Here is an 18,168-nt window from a genome sequence, read left to right as displayed (position 1 = left end):
TTACTAAACATGGTTTGTTTTCCTCTTTGATTATTTTCCCCCCTTTAGTGTCCTACCTCCCACTGTTGATTTTCATTGTTATTTTCCATTTCCTCTTCCTGTAATGTTTTGCCAAGGATGTTTTGAAGAGATGGTTTTCTAGCTGCAAATTCTTTTAACTTTTGTTTATCGTGGAAGGTTTTAATTTCATCTTCCATCCTGAAGCTTAATTTCGCTGGAAACACAATTCTTGGTTGGAACCCATTTTCTTTCAGTGTTTGAAATATGTTATTCCAGGATCTTCTAGCTTTCAGAGTCTGTGTTGAAAGAGCAGCTGTTATCCTGATTGGCTTACCCCTAAATGTGATCTGCTTCCTTTCTCTTGTAGCTTTTAAAATTCTCTCATTCTGTATGTTGGGCATCTTCATTATAATGTGTCTAGGTGTGGGTCTCTTATGATTTTGCACATTCGGCGTCCTGTAGGCTTCTAGGATTTGGGGTTCTGTCTCATTCTTCAAGTCTGGGAAGTTTTCTCGTATTATTTCATTGAATAGATTGCTCATTCCTTTGGTTTGAAACTCTGTCCCTTCCTGTATCCCAATGACTCTTAAATTTGGTCTCTTGATGTTGTCCCATATTTCTTGGATGTTCTGCTCATGGTTTCTTAACAGTCTTGCTGAGCTGTCTATGTTCTTTTCAAGTTGAAATACTTTATCTTCATTGTCTGATGTTCTGTCTTCTAAGTGTTCTACTCTGCTGGTAGTATTCTCAATTGAGTTTTTAAGTTGGCTTATTGCTTCCTGCATTTCTAGGATTTCTGTTTGTTTGTTTTTTATAACCTCTATTTCCCTGTATAGTTGATCTTTTGCTTCTTGGATTTGTTTATGTAATTCATTGTTGAAGTGATCTTTCATTGTCTGATTTTGCTGTCTGATGTCTTCCTTGAGACTCCAGATCATCTGAAGCATGTATATCCTGAATTCTTTATCTGACATTCCATCTTCTGCAGCTGTTACCTCTTCTAACGTTGAGTTGACCTGCAATGCTTGTGGTCCTTTCTTTCCTTGTCTCTTCATACTGTTTGCGTTCCTTTCTACTTGGTGAAACTGTTGTGCTATTGAATTTTCCCCCTATATATTTATATTGGTCTTGTATAGTTGCAAAGTCTCCCTCGCAGGCGCGGGCGGCGGCTCTGCCCCTCCTCCAATTGGGGCAATGTGCCTACCACGCCGGCAGGCCGCTGGGCCTGCTCTGCCGTTCGGTAGCAGGTCCGCCGACCTTGCAGGCGCGGGCGGCGGCTCTGTCCCTCTGCGGGCCGCTAGGCTTGTTCTGTCGGTGGTCACAGTTCTGTCTACTTTGCAGGCGCAGGCAGCGGCACTGCCCCTCTGCAGGCCTCTGGGGCTGTACTGCCAGTGGGTCGCAGGTCCGCCTACCTTGCAGGCGCGGGGAGGGGGGCGGCTCTACCCTTCCTCAGGCCACTGGGCCTGTTCTGTCTCTCGGTTGCAGGTCTGGCCTGCTCTGATGGTGGTCACAGTTCCGTCTACCTTGCAGGCGCGGGGGGGAGGGGGCGGCTGTGCCTCTCAGCAGGCCGCTGCTCCTCTTCTGCCGGTGGGTCGCAGGCCCGCCTACCTTGCAGGAGTGATTGGAAGCTCTGCCCCTCCGCGGGCCACTGGGCCTTTTCTGTCAGTGGTCACAGTTCCGCCTACCTGGCAGGCTCGGGGGGTGGGGGGCGGCTCTGCCCCTCAGCAGGCCGCTGGGCCTGTTCTGTGGGTGGTCACAGTTCCCTCTACCTTGCCGGCGCAGGGGGAGGGGGCGGCTCTGCCTCTCAGCAGGCCGCTGCTCCTCTTCTGCCGGTGGGTCGCAGGCCCGCCTACCTTGCAGGAGTGAGAAAATTGTTTTTAAAAATGGAACAATATTCTATGTTCTAATGGAGATATGTATATAATCAAAGTACTTGAAAGATTAAGCAACAGATTCAGAATGGTGCCTACTTTGAAGAAGGAAGGAAGAAAAAGAAGGGTACTCTATAGGTATATTCAGCTGTTTCTGTAATGTTTCATTTATCATTTTGAAAAGGCTAAATTAAATAAAGCAAATGATACTGTTTGGCAAGATGGGGGTAGGTATACGACATATTCCATTCTCTTTCTTTTTCTATATGCTTGAAATACTCCACTTAAAAAATGAGTTCCTTGGAGAGAATATGGAACTTTTTAAACAGTTATATGAGTTTCTCTCTAACTCATTTGTATTGAAAAATACTTTAGATTTGTTTAATTGTTGCAGTTTTTGGAACCTATTTCTTAAGACTGAGTACTAAATCCTGTGGTTTTATATTTAAGAAACAGTCTATCACTTCATGCCCATTAAATTATGTGTCCTTATTGCTTCAGTAAACTCATTATGCATGCAAAAATGCCTTTTTTCTTTCTTGCTTTAATTTGATTTCTTCAGCACAGCTGTGCTTTTTAAAGTATTCTTATTTCTGATCTTGGAATTTTGGGAAGCTCTTTGACATATATCTACTCTAACTAAATTTTTAAATCACTTACCTTTGCTGTTTTGTTTTTTTCCAGGAACGGGATAAATTCTACTTATCTCGTAGTGTTGTTCTAGAACTTCTACAGGCCCTGAAGCTCAAATCTCCTTTGCCAGATACAAACCTCCTTCTGCTTGTCCAGGTAAGCTTATGCTGTGTTTGTAAAATGCTTTATGGGGTCCATGCATACTTGGAAAGATTAAGAGATGAGGGGCAGATGCATAAGTGCCAGGTGCCTTTGTTCAGAGATGAGAAATAATATATTGTATATGAGCTGAAGTTCTAATAAATATGATGCACTCAGCACTTCCACTGGCTTAAAAAGAAAAAAAAAAAGAAGCATTAATTTTGACCCTAGTGAGGAACTGGTTCTGTGAGGGACAAAAAGAAGAATGAGGCAATAGTTTCTATCCTCAAGAAATTTGTAATCCAGTAGGTTGGAAGGCAGCTCCCTCACCAGAGCGGAGATAGGCCAAACGAAGCAAAACATGGGGCAGCAGGCTCCAGAGTGATCACAGAGTCCGCTCAGTGTGGCTGAGTCAGTGAATGTTCTGGAAAGTGAGGTGAGCCAGCCCAGACACTGTAAATAACAGGATGTGCTGGTCCAGTCAAGGTGTAGGTGGGTGTAAATCAGCTATTGAAAGATCACTGAGGCAGACTCTGGAGAATCAGCTGTCATCATGCTTTTGGGTGTTGCTTTGAGGACACCTGCATCCTCAGTGACCTTAACTCAGCATCTAAGGCAAGCAGACAGATTTTCATCACCTGAGACAGGCTGTGACGGGTGCCATAAGAGAGAGAGGTAAACAGTTTGTGGGGAATTTGAGAGCAGGAGTGATCCCACCTCATGTGGTATGAAATCAGGGAGGACTTCAGAAGAAGTGGCATTTGAGTTGGGTCACAAAGGATTAGTGGGTGCAGATAATTTTTTTTGGGGGGGGGGCCTGGAGTTGGGGTTTGGCCCAGACCTACACTGGCTTAAAACAATAGGGGAGGCAGAGGCAGGAAGTTAGAGTAAATTTAGGGACAGTGACATGAGGATGGAACTGAGCACAAGCAGGCCGGTAGCGTTAGAGGAGTCCACAGGCATCCAGTAAACTGAGCCCCTGCCTCCACTCCAGGAGCTGAGGCTGGACTTAAAGCCATGAGCTACAGTGGATCAGGGTATCATTCAGATGGCCATTGCACAAAGTGTCCACTAGCCAAAGCACAGCGGTTTCCATTCTCCCTGGATTAGCATTAAGGCCAGTTCCAGAGTCTGGGCCTGCCAGTTAGAGGTTAAATGCCTGAAGGAAATTGGGAGCTTCGCATCAAGGAAACTAGAAAGAGAGCTAAGATGTGGAGAGATAAAGGCAAAGAGAACATTTAATTGATTAATTGAACATCTATTTTATGTTAAGCCATTATGAATCTTGAAATATGCAGGTGCTATGCAGGATGATGGGGAAGAGACAGATGTGCCATATGAGGTCCTTTCCCTCCAGGAGTTTAGACTCTAGTAGGTGAAGTTAATATGTAAACAAAAAATTTAAACATAATGTATAGGTAGGTAAAAGAGACATGTGCTGAGTTAGAAATTGGTGTCAAAAAGGGACCATGTGACACAGAAATTCAAGTTTACCTGGTAGAGAAGAGGAGAACCACACTTGTCATTTACCATGGAATATCCTCTGCATGGTTCCCTGACTTTCCCACTATACACTAAACATTAGGACCAGAATTGAGTTTTTCTCATAAGCCTGAGATTTAGTAAAAAGTTGGTGTTCTTTCAATGTATACCACTTTCATTGTACAGCCCAGGAGGAAGACAGAAGCAAGGACACAATCAGAAAGTATCTGTGCTCCTAAGGAGAGACAGATGGATCTCTCTCAGCGGGTTGTTACCAGCAGCCACTCCTACTCACATAACCTCAGTAGCACTATCTTTGAGTACAAGTAAAGCTGACCTTAAGATGAACAGGCTCTCCCCTGGAGGAGGGGCAGGTGCACAGGCTTTAGTGAAATAGCCCAGGAGGGATTTAAGGGTAGCATTGGCAGTGTCTGCAAGTGCTGATGGCATTTCAGTGGTGGATGTGCACCCAAAACAAAACTAGGTTTCCGGGCCCTGAGAGTGCTTTCCTGTAGACCTCAGTCTTGAGCAAAGCAGTTCTGTGTGGCTGATCTCCTTGGGGTCTGGCATCCCACACGGTAACTGCTGGGGGCTGGATTTCTATGAAGTACATTAGTCAACCATAATAAGCACTTGTCACTAAACACCAAAAGAACACTGGCAGTTTAAATTACTTAATGCTTAAGGAAACTATGAAAACAGTGATTATTGCATCACAATTAGGTGAATAAATAACAAAAACAAATTAGCTTTAGGAAGAAAGAAGGCAAAAAGTAGACATTTCTAAGTGTATTTTATGAATTTCATCTTCTGTTTCAAATGTAACACTTTCATCTTAAATATGTATGTGGGCACACACACAGTCATTGATTTGTGAAATTTAAAAAGTCAAGTTGTAAAATTATTCAGATTGGAGAAGTGTTTTGAAGACATTTTAAGTTTCTGCCCATGATGTACAACTTTTTGAATAATGTTTCATCCTTTCCTGGCAAAAAAAAAAGTTAAATATCATACCATTTTGAAGTAACACATCCTTCTTTTACAACCTCTAAATCATTTCCATTATTAATGAGAGAATGAAAGGGAGGCATACCCTGAGAACAGAGTAGTTCCCTTTCCCACCCAGGGCTTCTGCCCAAATTATGGAGTCCTCCATCGGGTAAGGGAGGAGCACCTTTATCCCTCTTCATGACCAGAGCATCTTTCTGTGAGTTTCCTAGTTCCTTTTTTCTTGTCCTTGATTGCCTGGACCCTCATACTATTCTCAGGAGAATGACGGAGGTGGCAGCCTGCTCTCTCATAGCTCCTCTTAGGCTGGAGGCTCTAGGCTGGACTCAAGGGAAGCGTTCTCTTTACTGATGGGCACTGTCAGTTTCTGGCACCTGGACAACCAGGCTTATAGCACAGACAGAATGGTTCCAGAGAAGCCAGACTTTCTTCATGGATAATCAGTGGCCAGTCTGAAGGCAGTAGAGGCATGTCTGTTCAGCTGAAAATGCCCTTGGAAAACAGAAAAGAATAGAATAATTGGGAGGAAAACTACCCCAGTGAACCCCATGAACACTGGTTCCATCACTGAGAAGACTCAGTTGCCCCAGCCTTGGGCTCACCAGTGACTCTTTTACTCTGTGAGGAACCACTGTTTGTTTCATCTACTTCTTTAATTCGTACCTTAGTAGACGGGTACATTTACTGAGGTGGAACCTTACGATCTTCTCAGGCAGGCCATACCTTTGTTGTTTACCAGACACTCTAGCAGTACAAGAAACCCCTCAGAGGACACTGGAACTCTTGCCCAAGGAATGTGGGGTTATCCAAATCTAAACATTCCAAGGCAGTAACAGGTACCACCAGTCTGCTTTCTTTCTTTTTCTTTTCTTCTTTTTTTTTTTTTTTGTGTGTGTGTGTGGTGCTGGGGATTGAACCCAGGGCCTCGTGCACTCGAGGCAAGTACTCTACCAACTAAGCCAAGCTATATCCCAGCTCACCAGTCTGATTTTTGATTCCCACCAATTCTGCCTGGGCCTGACATCAGGGGAGATTGCCCAGCCTCTCCTTGTGGTTGTCTGTTATTATTTGTTTGCTGTTGCTGTTATATTTCTTTCAGTGAAGTCAGGTGATCTTAATTTCTCAAGTGGACTTTCCCCCCCCCAAAGATAAAGAGGCACCCAGACAGGAAGTAATTTGACAAATAGAAAAAAAAGTGACCCTTTTCAGAATCTAAAATTGTCAACCACTAAGCCACATTTCTCCATCTGTACTTGGGACAGATGGACTGTCATGTTATTTTTTAATTCTAATCTAGTAACATTTTTGCCTTTGCTTACAACATTTCTCTTCTGCTGGTTTGCTATAGATATTTGATGTGTGAGAGATTATTCTAATTGTTCTTGAGACGGATTAAAGGAAAGCATTCATAATAGAGCAATAATCCCCTGAAAATCATCATAAAAACTAAGTTCAAGTCAAAATGAATTTCCCCCAGCTCTTTTATGGTTCAAGAGTAGATATTCTGCTAATTTGCATGTACCACTCCCACTCTGTGGGATATACCTGCATATTCAAGTTATGAGAAGTCATGTTGGTAAAAGGTTTTCTTTTAAAAATAGATTGATTGTGGGCTGGATGACAAAGAAATGGCAGTAGCAAGGCTGTTGTCTCTAATTCACAGTCACTGCTGAGTGGAGTTGTTCATATCAGTTAGGTTCATCATAATCTAATCACTCTCTGGGATGAGAGGTGGAGATACTATTTTGGGTATCATTTTGATAATGAATTTAGTAATGACACATAATGGATATCATGTTTCTTTTGTGTTCTTTTGTACTCCTGGAGGAGTGCATATTTCAGTGTCATATTTCTCTCTATGAAAGTATGGAATTCTTCTTTCTACAGCAATTATCATTCCCCACTCTGATTTTATTTAGTCATATCTTTATACTTGGAGCAGGTCTGTGCAGATCTGGTGGAGTTCTTTACAGTTGTGGTTGGCAGCCATAATGAAGTAAAGACTTTCATATGCTGGGCTTTTGAGGCACCTCCATTACTTTAGGGTAATTTTTGATTGATTTGGACTTGCACAAGTCATCACAGATCTGACAGGTGGTGACTGCTTACATGCTGTTGAGGAGCTCACACTGTCCTCAGTCTGGTTTACTGAGAGTGGCAGGTGGCGAAGGTGCCTGCTGAAGGCACACAATGGTGCTTGAATGTTTTACTTCTTTGCAGATCCTGTCTTGCCATCAAGGGCCACCAGGCATGCAAGCACCCATTGGGGGGCCCAGACTTTGAACCATACATAAAAGAACAACTCTAAGCACCCCATACCTCATGCATTAGGTGAACTCTGTCTTCCCTGTAGCCTCTCTTAGCTGTGCAGTTGCATTTCTGTTGTAAATAAATTAGTTAAAACGAATGCTGGTGTCCTGACTAAGATTTTGGACTTAGGTATAAGTCATTTGCTTCCAATTGCAGACTCAGAGAGCTTTGGAAAATACTGTCTCTGTGAAAACATGCAGTATCTGTCAGGAGGTCAAGTTAGGGTGCTCCTGCTGCTTTTCACTTGTCCTTCTATCAAGTGTTATTGTTTTATTTTTTCACTTACAGGTTTTGGCCAAAGTTAAAAGCTTCACAGTTTTTAAACCTGATTTAGTCACTTTTCCTTATACAGCATTAGAATAAATCTAAGTTAGGTGAAAAGACATAAGCATACCTGAATAAGATAATAGAAATTTTTAGGCATTCCCAGGATAATCCCAGCTGCTACTTTCTTTTCCAGATTCAGAGTAGCTGGCCTAAAACATTCCTCACATTCAGTAATAGCATTTGAGACAAATGGAAATGACAAAATGTTAATAAGGAGATCTGGTATCCACTTCTGTCATGCAACTCCCAGGACAGCTCTGCCTGCTATCCTCTGCCCCAAGCCTGATTACCTGTACCTAAATACCTTTCATGAAAAAACACATATCCCAAAATTGAAGACCAGTTCTTAGTCATTATGCAAGAATTCTCAGGGCTCCTGGCCTCAGAAGGCTTTTGCCTTGTTAGCCCAAACCTGCTGCCCAAGAACAGTGCTTAGACTTGGGCCCCTACTTAGCCAAACAATATACTAGTTTCTGTTCCCTTGTTCTAGAGCTCCTCAGCAGGCCTCCCTGAGATTTTCTGTGTGACCCAAGTCTGTGTTACTCCTCCCAGTTTGACAGGGAAGAAGCCTACCTGGCTGCACTTATGGTCTTGACCCATCCAGCTTCCCTGTGCCTTCTGCATAGATGAGAAGGAAGAGCTCTTGGTGTCAAAACTTCTTCAGAGCTTCTGGACTCTGCATAGCAGCTTCAGATCTCAAAGGGTCACTGGCCAAAGGCCAAGGAAGAAAAATTAAACAGGAGTAAATGACTCATAGCCAACTTTTCAGACCTTCTTTAACTTCTTTCCAAAAACTATAAGTAAATAGTTGGATGTTACATTAAGTAGGAAACACCTGCCAAAATCTGTAAGGAAGCAAATTAAATTGTAATCTGCTACATCTATCTTCAGTATGATCTCAAGTCAGAATTGATTAATTGGCTTCTTTCTTAAACTCTTGTTGAGCCCCTCTGGGATGCCAGGCACTAGCTAGTGCTGAGGAGAGGTACTTGAAGGCTGGGTTCTTGAGAAGCTTGTGGCCAGCTGAGAAATAGACTGTTAGGTCGCCACCGTCTAATGTGATGGCTCTTGCAGTGGACATGTAAAAAGTCATGTGAGTATGTGGAGCACGACTGGTGTTATTCTCAGCCCAGAGAAGACATGTGAATGAAGTGGGGGGAGGAAGACAAGACACCAAGGATCCTTGGAGGGGATGAAATAGGCAGAGCACTTGCTCTGAAGCTGACTTTCTATTTTCATTCTGAATACATACTGTAATGACAGACGTCATGAAAATCTATGAAACCTTGCTAATAGTAACTGCCAAAAAGTGCTACAGAATAAATAGAATGCGTGACTTGTGGGGGGAGCTGAGGCAGGAGGATTGCAAGTTTGAGGCTTACCTGGGCAACTTAGTGATACCCTGTCTTAAAATAAAAAAGGCGGGAATGTAGCTTAGTGATAGAGCACCCCTGAATTCAAGTGCCTCTCGGGGTCGGGGGATAATAAATAGTTTGACTCCAGAGTAACTCTGACAATGTTGACATCTTTTATTTTTTCCACAATTGAACGCACCATTTCAATACCACCTGGTTTTTCTGGGCAAAGTAAAATCTGCACGCTCATGCCATTTCTATGCTGATAGGAATGAACTGTCATGATTAACATGATTAACTGAGGTATCCAGGGCAGACTGTCAAGAAAGTAAACACTAATGAGTTTAAGCCATTTTAATAAAATTACAAATTACTTATTACTGTCCAAATACTCTTAAAAATAATTATCCTTTCTTTTTTATTAGTTTATTTGTGCAGATGCTGGAACCAAACTAGCTGAATCAACAATCCTGAGCAAGCAGATGATAGCCTCTGTCCCTGGAGTAAGTCCTGACCAAATTAATTGTCTGCATTTTTGTATTTCATAAAATAGTGGTTATGAATGTAGGCTTTAGAGTCACACCAGGGTTTGAGGCCTGCTTTTACTAGCTGTGTGATTTTGTGAAATTATTTAACCTATGATTCTTTGATTTGCATCATCTGTAGAATAAGCTATAACTGGGCCTAAGGTACAGACTGAGGGTGACTGAGATGATTCGTGTAAAGCATATTCAGACGGTGCCAGCCATGTAGTTAGTAATGAGTAGATTTTGTTGCCTATAATACCTATTAAAAATGATATTAACAAACATTGCCTATTGTTGGATACTTTTAATTATTTTCTGCAATTGTAATTAATATGCAATGAACACCTTTGTGCATAAATTTTTGTACTTTGGATTACTTCTTACAGATTTCTAGAGTAGAATTATTATACTTTTAATAATATAAGTTTTTTTAAGTATTCTTTGTAGTAATTAGGGTAATGAAAGATGATAAAATCCCAATTCCCAGCAATTTAACACCAAAGAAACTTATTGTTCCTGTGAAGTTTAAGTGAGCAGGCTGATGTCAAGGGAAAGGAACTACCACACGTAGGCTCAGGGCTCAGGTTTCTTCCTTCATCTGCAGTCCTCTGCCATTCACTGGTGGTTGGGGAAAGAGAAGAGAATGAGGTACATGGGAGATTTTCATGGGTCAGGTCTAGAAGTGCATGTTTCTTCTACTCACATTTTGTTGGTTGGAGCCCAGTCACATGAGCACACACATCTAACAGCCAGAGAGGATGGGGAATGTGATCTACCTGTGTGCTAGGGAAGAAGAAAAGTGGCTCTGGGAAGTGGCCAGTCCCTCTGAGGCACCCTCAGTGTTCCTGATTGATTAACCTTAGAACTCAATATTTGCTACCTATGATAGTTTGAAAAAAAAAAAAAAAGCCCTAATATGTAAAAGGTTTAATGAAATCAGTAAGTAGAAGGCAAATGTTCAGTAACAACAACAAAGCAGCAGTTGTAGGATTCACATATAGAACCTTTCCAAGGACCAGTTAATAAGCCATTTTAAAGAAACCTTTTACCCTTACATGTAATCAATGAATTATAAATTAATAAAATAAAAGTAAAGCAAAATAAAAGAATATTTGAAAATATAAAAATTAAAATTGGCTAGTAAATCAGTTGATTTATTTTTCTTTTTTAAAAATAGTTGCTTTAAGGGAAGGGAAAAATCCCTCTATTAGCGTCTAGTTGACCTTAATTGGCTGGGCAGGGGGGAGGACAGATATAAAAAGCACTGCGTCCTTAATGTATGCCGCTTGATGATTGGAGATGGAATATGCCTGTGGAACTGTCACAGCACAATCTCTGCTTATCTGCCATCTCCCCATTTGCTTATTTATTATTATGATAAGAACACTTAATATAAGATCAACCCTTGTGACAAATTTTACATTCATGGTAGCATTGCTAACTGCAGGCACTGTGCTGCCCAGTAGAGTTCCAGGGCTTATTTATCTTGCATAACTGAAGTTTTGTACCTTGTGGCCGGTACCCCCATCCCAGTGTTTTCTTGATGATTAAACTTATTTATGGTGAAGGGAAACAAGCATTTTAGCTGTTGGTGGTAGTGAAAGCAACTTTACTAGAGTACAGTTTAACAAACTACTTCTAGGAATATGTTTGAGAAAATAAATATGCATCAAAAGATTTATAAGCAGGTATATGTTGTAAAGCATCCCTTAAAATAGCAAAAATATGGAAACAAAAATAAGTGTCCAATATTAGAGTTTTGTTTAATAAAGTAAGGTACATCTTGACTATTACAATGTGGCTACTAAATCAATGTTTCAAAGAATATTTAAGTAATTGGAAAATGCTTGTGATGGATTTAATTAAAAAGCAAATTAGCAAAAGGTTATTTCAATCTTATAAATATTGTGCATATGTGTGCCTTTTTATATGCATTCAAAAAACTTGAAAGGAAATTTTAACGGTTAGTTTTCAAAGAGGTGGAGAACAAGTATTAGGATTACAGTGATTTTAATTGTTCTTTTTAGTAACTTGTATTTTCCAAATTTTCTGCAATGAGCATACATTCTTCTATAATTAGGAAATGTAACTTAAACCTCAAATATGTTTTAAAGAAGAATTGTGTGTGCTCTGCTTCAATTCCTGTGTCTGAGGTTAGAGTACATTTTTCCACTCCTTTTTCATCATTTTCCTATTGAAATGAATATGGGCCTCTGAAACAAATGGAGCTTGACTCCTTATGTTCTGTTTTGTTTTTAAAAATAACACATCTAAGTTGTACTTCTGCTTTACAAAGTAGAAAAAGAGGGATTGTAAATTACCTATTTTGTTTTGTGTATGTAGCTGGCTCCCTATATCCTGAATAAAAAGTGGATTTTAAGGCTTTTACTGGGCATAATTGCTGTCTCTAGAACAAAATACCTATGTAATAGTAAAGTCTTTGCTCTCATTTCTTGAGATTCAGACTTAAAAGGTGAATATTGAATAATGCTCCTGGTAATGACTTTCTGTGACATTTGCCTAGTTGAACTGGTATAAAATACTGCTTATGAAAGAAACAAATCCCTTTCAAGAAATTCAAGAACAGTCTATGCTCCTATTTGCATGATGTGTGAAAGGTCAAAGAAAATGGAATAAACCAGGGGGAAATCCTCCTTGCACAGAAGGATTCATATTGCAAAAGCAGGAACACAATAACCTTTTACAATTCCTTCACTTGATTCAAATTAAAAGAAGAAAACCTTAGAACATATGAAATGCTTGGAAAACACTCTGACAGACTGCCACTAGCCTTATTTTACTGTTTGTTATCCTGTCAGAAGAACTGACAAGCGTAACATTCTAGAAGAGAGAGGAGGTGATAGAGTTCAGTGCTATGCAGATTTACATGAATATGGGAAAATGAGAGCCACTGGGTGAGCTAGTTAAGTCTATAATGTTCCAGATTTTCCTAAAGAAAGCCAAGAGAAGCCTTTAGCATGGTATTCATACCGCTTCAAAGACTGCCTGCTTTTGATCCACATTATACGCGGCGTGATGTGTGGGTTCTCTCATACGGCTTTGATGTAGCAGCCTGTCTGTTCATTTTCCTTTGCTTTGCTTATAATCCTACATTTGCTGCATTTCCCCGAGAAGGCAGGTCTCTGCCGCTTAATAACCTCAAACACAAACATGCTTTATTTTCCTTTAAAAGTTCCCTAACATACTTTAGGTATGTACAGAAGGTGACCATTTTTATTTCTTTCTCCTATCTATCTCTAGCAAGAACTTGACATGGATACCTGTGTCTATTTAGTAGTGCCCCGACTATCTACATGAAGTTAAGTTGTAAGCGTCTTGACTTGAACATAAGAATTTTTGAGTCAGCAAAACAATGTTTATATATATTTAGTTAGTAATATATATGTGCACACATTTAAAGAGATAAGATTCTGGTGGTGAAATTTGGTAACACATTTTACTTACATTTTAGATTTCCCCAGAGTGATAGTGTTAACAGTAGTTTTGAGGTGATAATGGCATTATGTATGATTCATGTGTACAGACCAGCTTAAAAATAAGCAAAAATCAGTCTCATTACCCAGGGAAAACAGCATTTAACTCTGCCCCTGGAAGGTGCCCCTGTGTCTTTACTCTGCTACAAACCTTTACTTTGCCACAAACCATGGGCAGACAGTCACAGACTAAGCTGGGTGGTAGAGTGAGTCAGAAATCCAGAAAATGCAACAAGTCCTTAGCAAAGAGGGTACAGCTAGAGTGGGTTGGACAGAAATGCCGCTGTGGCCAGTCATGTGCTTGTGTTTCAGTGTGGGACTGCAGCCATGGAGTGCGTGCGGCAGTCCATTGGTGAAGTGCTGGACTTCATGGCGGACATGCACACGCTGACCAGACTGAAGGTAGGACCCCATCTGCTCATATCTTAGATTCACTAAATGCAAGATGTTTTTAAAGGATTAAACAGACCATGTGGGGAATTTATTGGTATCTGGGGAGGCAGCTGGAACATTGTTAAATGAGCCCATATCTTGGGGTCTGAAGAACTGGAGTCCAGTTCTGCAAAAAAAGAAAAGAAGAAAGGATGGTCATATGACATGAGCTTTGTACACACCTTTATTTTTGCCATTTATTCAGTTTCACAATATCCCTATTATAATATTATCCCCATTTTACAAATGCAGGAACTGAGGCTTGGTCTGATGTAGCATTTTGGTCAAGGTGACACTACTAATAAGTAGTTGAACCTAAGGCTGTTGTGACTCCCAATCCATCTCCTTTTACTGTGCCACATGGAGTCATTTAACTCCCTGGAGCTTCAGTTTCCTCATTTGCAAAGTGAGTCTATGACACCTCCCCTGCCTGATTGTTATAGGGTTTATATAAAATAATGTATGCAAAGAGAATTTCTTACACAGTAGCACGTTATGCAGACATAGCCATTTATTATTTTTATCTGCAATTTAAGTTATCTTCTTCACGAAAATAATTAAAGAGGGGCTGGGGTTGTGGCTGAGTCTGAGTGGTAGAGCACTTGCCTAGCATGTGTGAGGTACTGGGTTCGATTCTCAGCACGATGTATAAACAAATAAATAAATAAAGGTCCATCAATAACTAATAAAAGTTTTTAAAAAGAAAATAATTAAAGAAGGAGAGAGAACAAAATTGAATTTGCATTTGGACAAAATCTCAGTGAAGTTGTTGAGTTTATTGATTGTTTTACAAGGTGGAATGAATAACTGATATGGGTCCACTTCTCTTCCATGATTCAACCAGGGAGCCAAAAGATTAATAATCTGAAAGTCTTGAGGAAGGCCCTGGATGGAGGGCAGATGAGAATCCAAACATGATCCAAAGAGCAGCCAAATTGCAATTTAGCACTGAATGATTTCTTTTTGATAAACAAGAACTTAGTGATCCAAGAAGTTCAACAGCTAAAAATGTGGTTCCTTTTTCACTGAGCTTAGTTTTTAGACGCTGCTTAGATGATCTTGGTACAGTGATAAATTTGCAAATTTTAGGTGCAAAGGAGAATCAAAATTAAGCTCATTATGTGTAATCTAGAGAAGAAAAATAAAGAATGACATGAAAGTAGGAGGGGGATTATAAGAGAGGTGAGAGGGGACACGGGGGAGGTGGGAGGAGAGGAAAGATAGGGAAGCAGGGAAGGTAGATATGATCAGAGTATGTTATATGCATGTGTGAAATTACCACAGTGAAAGCCACTATTTTGTACAATTAACACATTAATAATTATAATTTAAAAAATAAGCTGAAAATTTCTCATCATGTGTAAACCCTGTCATTTTTTTTTTTTTTTTTTTTTTTGGTGAGGGGATGGGCGGGTACCAGGGATTGAATTTGGGCACTTGATCACTGAGCCACATCCTTAGCCCTGTTTTGCATTTTATTTAGCGACAGGGTCTTGCTGAATTGCTTAGCACCTTGCTTTTTCTGAGGCTGGCTTTAATTTGTGGTCCTCTTGTCTCAGCCTCTGGAGCTGCTGTGATTACAGGTGCCCAGCTTAACCCCAGTCATTTTTTTTAAAGCAAGAATATGCATTTTATATCTTTATCTTATTTATTTATTTGTATGTGGTGCTGAGGATCGAACCCAGGGCCTTGCACTTGCTAGGCAAGTGCTCTACCACTGAGCCACAATCCCAGCCCCAACCCCAGTCATTTTTAAGAAAACTCCCCTACCACTTGGTCACATGCTGGTTACTAATTACTGAATATAGGTGCCCACACTTAAATGACATTGATGCATAAAGAAGAGGAAATGATTATTACTCAAGCATTTTGAGATTGTTTTGCAGACATTTTCAAAAAATATTAAGAAAGAAACATAGGCTGGGGATATAGCTCAGCTGGTAGAGTGCTTGCCTTGCATGCACTAGGCCCTGGGTTCAATCCCCAGTACCACACAGACACACACACACCCCAAAAAAAAAAGATCCATGATGTTTAAAAGGTTGGAAACTGTAGACATAATCCAACCATCTGACCTTGCATATTAGGAAACAGATCAGAAAGGTCAAGTGGCAAGAGGTTTCTCTCAGGCCGTGTAGCTAGTTAAGACAGGAGTGGGTCTCAAGTCCCAATTCACTGTATTTTCCCATTAAGCCACACTAAGCATAAAGCTTTCAAAATTAATTAAGAAATATGTATTGAGCACCTATAATGTGTCTAGCTCTGTTCTAGCTTTGGGGCTGCAGTAGTGAGCCAAAGCAGACATATTGCTGCCCCCACTTAACTTATAGTCTACTAGAAAGCTGAATTTAATGAACATTTCACAAAAAAACAAAGTGAAATTATGACTCACAATTGGTATAAAGAAGGAATAGACAGTGGCATGGACCAGCCAAGGAACTCAGGGAAGGCTTCCTAGGGGAAGTAACTCTTGAGCTAAAATCTGAACAAATGGGTGAAAAGGGCAGGGACAGTATTTCAGGCAGAGGAACAGCAGAGCCAGTGCAGCTAGAGCTGGGATGGATGGAGGCGAGATGTGGAGGCTGCAGGAATCAGACATTCTGGCTGTACGGATCCTGCTGAGGAATGATTCCCTACTTGGTCCTAAAAACGATGTGAAACCACTCTAGTTTAATCAGGTTGTGGGCTTGAGGTGGTGATGGGAGGGGAAGGGACTACCTGATGTTTGAAGAGTGCCTGGCATGTCTCCACTGTCTGCCAAAGTCACAAAATATCATTTGGTTTTGCAGAGCCACATGAAGACGTGCTCCCAGCCTCTGCATGAAGATACATTTGGCGGACACCTCAAAGTGGGTCTGGCTCAGATTGCTGCTATGGAAATCTCCCGGGGCAACCACAGAGATAACAAAGCCGTGATCCGCTATCTGCCTTGGCTCTACCACCCTCCTTCTGCCATGCAGCAAGGGTGAGACCCTTGTTATTCTAGGGATGAGGGAAGACAAGACCAGAGATGCCCCTGAGGCTCCTGGGACTCATCCAGAGCTTGCCATGCACTGAAGAGTCATGAGAGTCAAGTACGATTGGTTAGGAAGATGGAAATCAGGGTTCCACCCCATACCTACTTGCTGACCTTGGGCACCTTGTGGGATGCTGCCAGTAAAAGAAACTTGCCCTTGTACATATGAAAACCTCCATCATCCTCATGGAGGATGAAAACTTAAAACAGAGCTGTCACTTTAGCTCAGTTTCAACTAGTGAAATAATTCCATAGGTACATTTCCAGCACTCGCATGGCCTGTGCTCTTGAGTAGCTTAGTTTATAGCTGGAACCAAATGTCAGCAGGGATGAAATAGTGCAAGGAGGTGCAAGCCCCTGCTCCTGCCTAGGGGGGCTGGAGGAGAGGCAGGTTTCCCTGGGAACTCAGAGCAGACTTGAGCCTGCTGTTTTGCATGGTCCGCCTTCCTGTGGAGGAAAGGATGGGGGTAGTGAAGAGAGCAGGAGGAGAAAATTGTGTGCAGAAAACTGTGCAGCCAGGTATATGTCTGCTCCTCTGTTCCCTCTCTCTAGTGAGAATGTCAGAGAAGAACTTTCTGATGAGAAGAAAGGAAAGGGTTCAAAAGAAGCGGGTCAGAGGCAGTCAGGCCACAGAGGAATGATACTTAATCCTCTGCCACCAGTGGCCGTTCTTTGCTCAAGAAGCTAAGCTGCAGGATTAGAGTGAAAAACAAGAAAACAAATGCATCATTTGATTGATACTCTAGCGCCTTGGTGTCATATTTTATGTAATTGCTGGCAAGACCTCATTTTTAATCTCTTCCTTCAATAAACATTCATGTGCATCCAACAAAACAGAAAACATAAACTCATCTTTAACACATCCTTCTTCTCTAACAGACCTAAAGAATTCATTGAGTGTGTCTCCCACATCCGTCTGCTGTCGTGGCTGCTTCTGGGTTCCCTCACTCATAATGCAGTGTGTCCGAACGCCTCCTCTCCCTGCCTTCCCATACCTCTGGATGCAGGTTCCCATATTGCAGACCATCTTATTGTTATCCTGATTGGATTTCCAGAGCAATCAAAGGTAAGTGATTTCTGCAAGATTAGGACCATGTGCATCGAAATTGCTAATGGAAACCCTTATCAGCCAATTATGTTTCTTCTCAGAAGTAAACGCATCTTGTCACTTGCCCTCCTGTGGATATTAGAAAAGCAACTTTGTGCTAATGCCTTATTTAAAGTTGTTTAAATTCCCAGACTGTCTTTTTCCCCCTAAATTGTTTTCTGGCTTACTTTTATGAAGATAAATTATGGAGGCAGGCAAGAGTTGGCTTCCCAGGCTAGAAATATAATAAAAATTCTGTGATCAGTTTTCCAAACAAGACTGAGGAGGAGAAAAACTTATACTCTAATTCTTCATGCACTCTTTCCAATTAAAATCTCTAGGGGTCCATGAAAATGCAACATGAAAATAAGAAGGCTAGTGGAAGCTCCCTAAAGCACACCCTGGAATCACCTGCACAGAGAAACTTTGTAAATCATAGAGACAGGTGATGTACTTAAGGGGATAAAGTAAGCTACTGATCCTGA

The 18,168-nt window shown here is 41.1% G+C and overlaps 1 protein-coding gene across 12 annotated transcripts in view; it reads left to right on the top strand.

Annotated features, from left to right (window-relative positions):
• Nucleotides 1–18,168, top strand: part of Unc79 (unc-79 homolog, NALCN channel complex subunit) — a 267,146-nt gene that overhangs the window by 223,353 nt on the left and 25,625 nt on the right. For all 12 annotated transcript variants that reach the window (XM_058577735.1, XM_058577733.1, XM_058577730.1 and 9 more), the window contains 5 exons: nucleotides 2,556–2,660; nucleotides 9,553–9,630; nucleotides 13,461–13,550; nucleotides 16,370–16,545; nucleotides 17,476–17,662. In XM_058577735.1, the coding sequence (XP_058433718.1) occupies nucleotides 2,556–2,660; nucleotides 9,553–9,630; nucleotides 13,461–13,550; nucleotides 16,370–16,545; nucleotides 17,476–17,662 (636 nt within the window). The remainder of the gene's footprint in view (nucleotides 1–2,555; nucleotides 2,661–9,552; nucleotides 9,631–13,460; nucleotides 13,551–16,369; nucleotides 16,546–17,475; nucleotides 17,663–18,168) is intronic.

This window comes from Marmota monax, unplaced genomic scaffold (assembly GCF_021218885.2).
Source record: "Marmota monax isolate L192 unplaced genomic scaffold, Marmota_monax_Labrador192_F-V1.1 WCK01_AAM20220418_F8-fsc00017, whole genome shotgun sequence".
Lineage (NCBI taxonomy): Eukaryota > Metazoa > Chordata > Mammalia > Rodentia > Sciuridae > Marmota > Marmota monax.
This window is presented reverse-complemented; position numbering and strand designations above follow the sequence as displayed.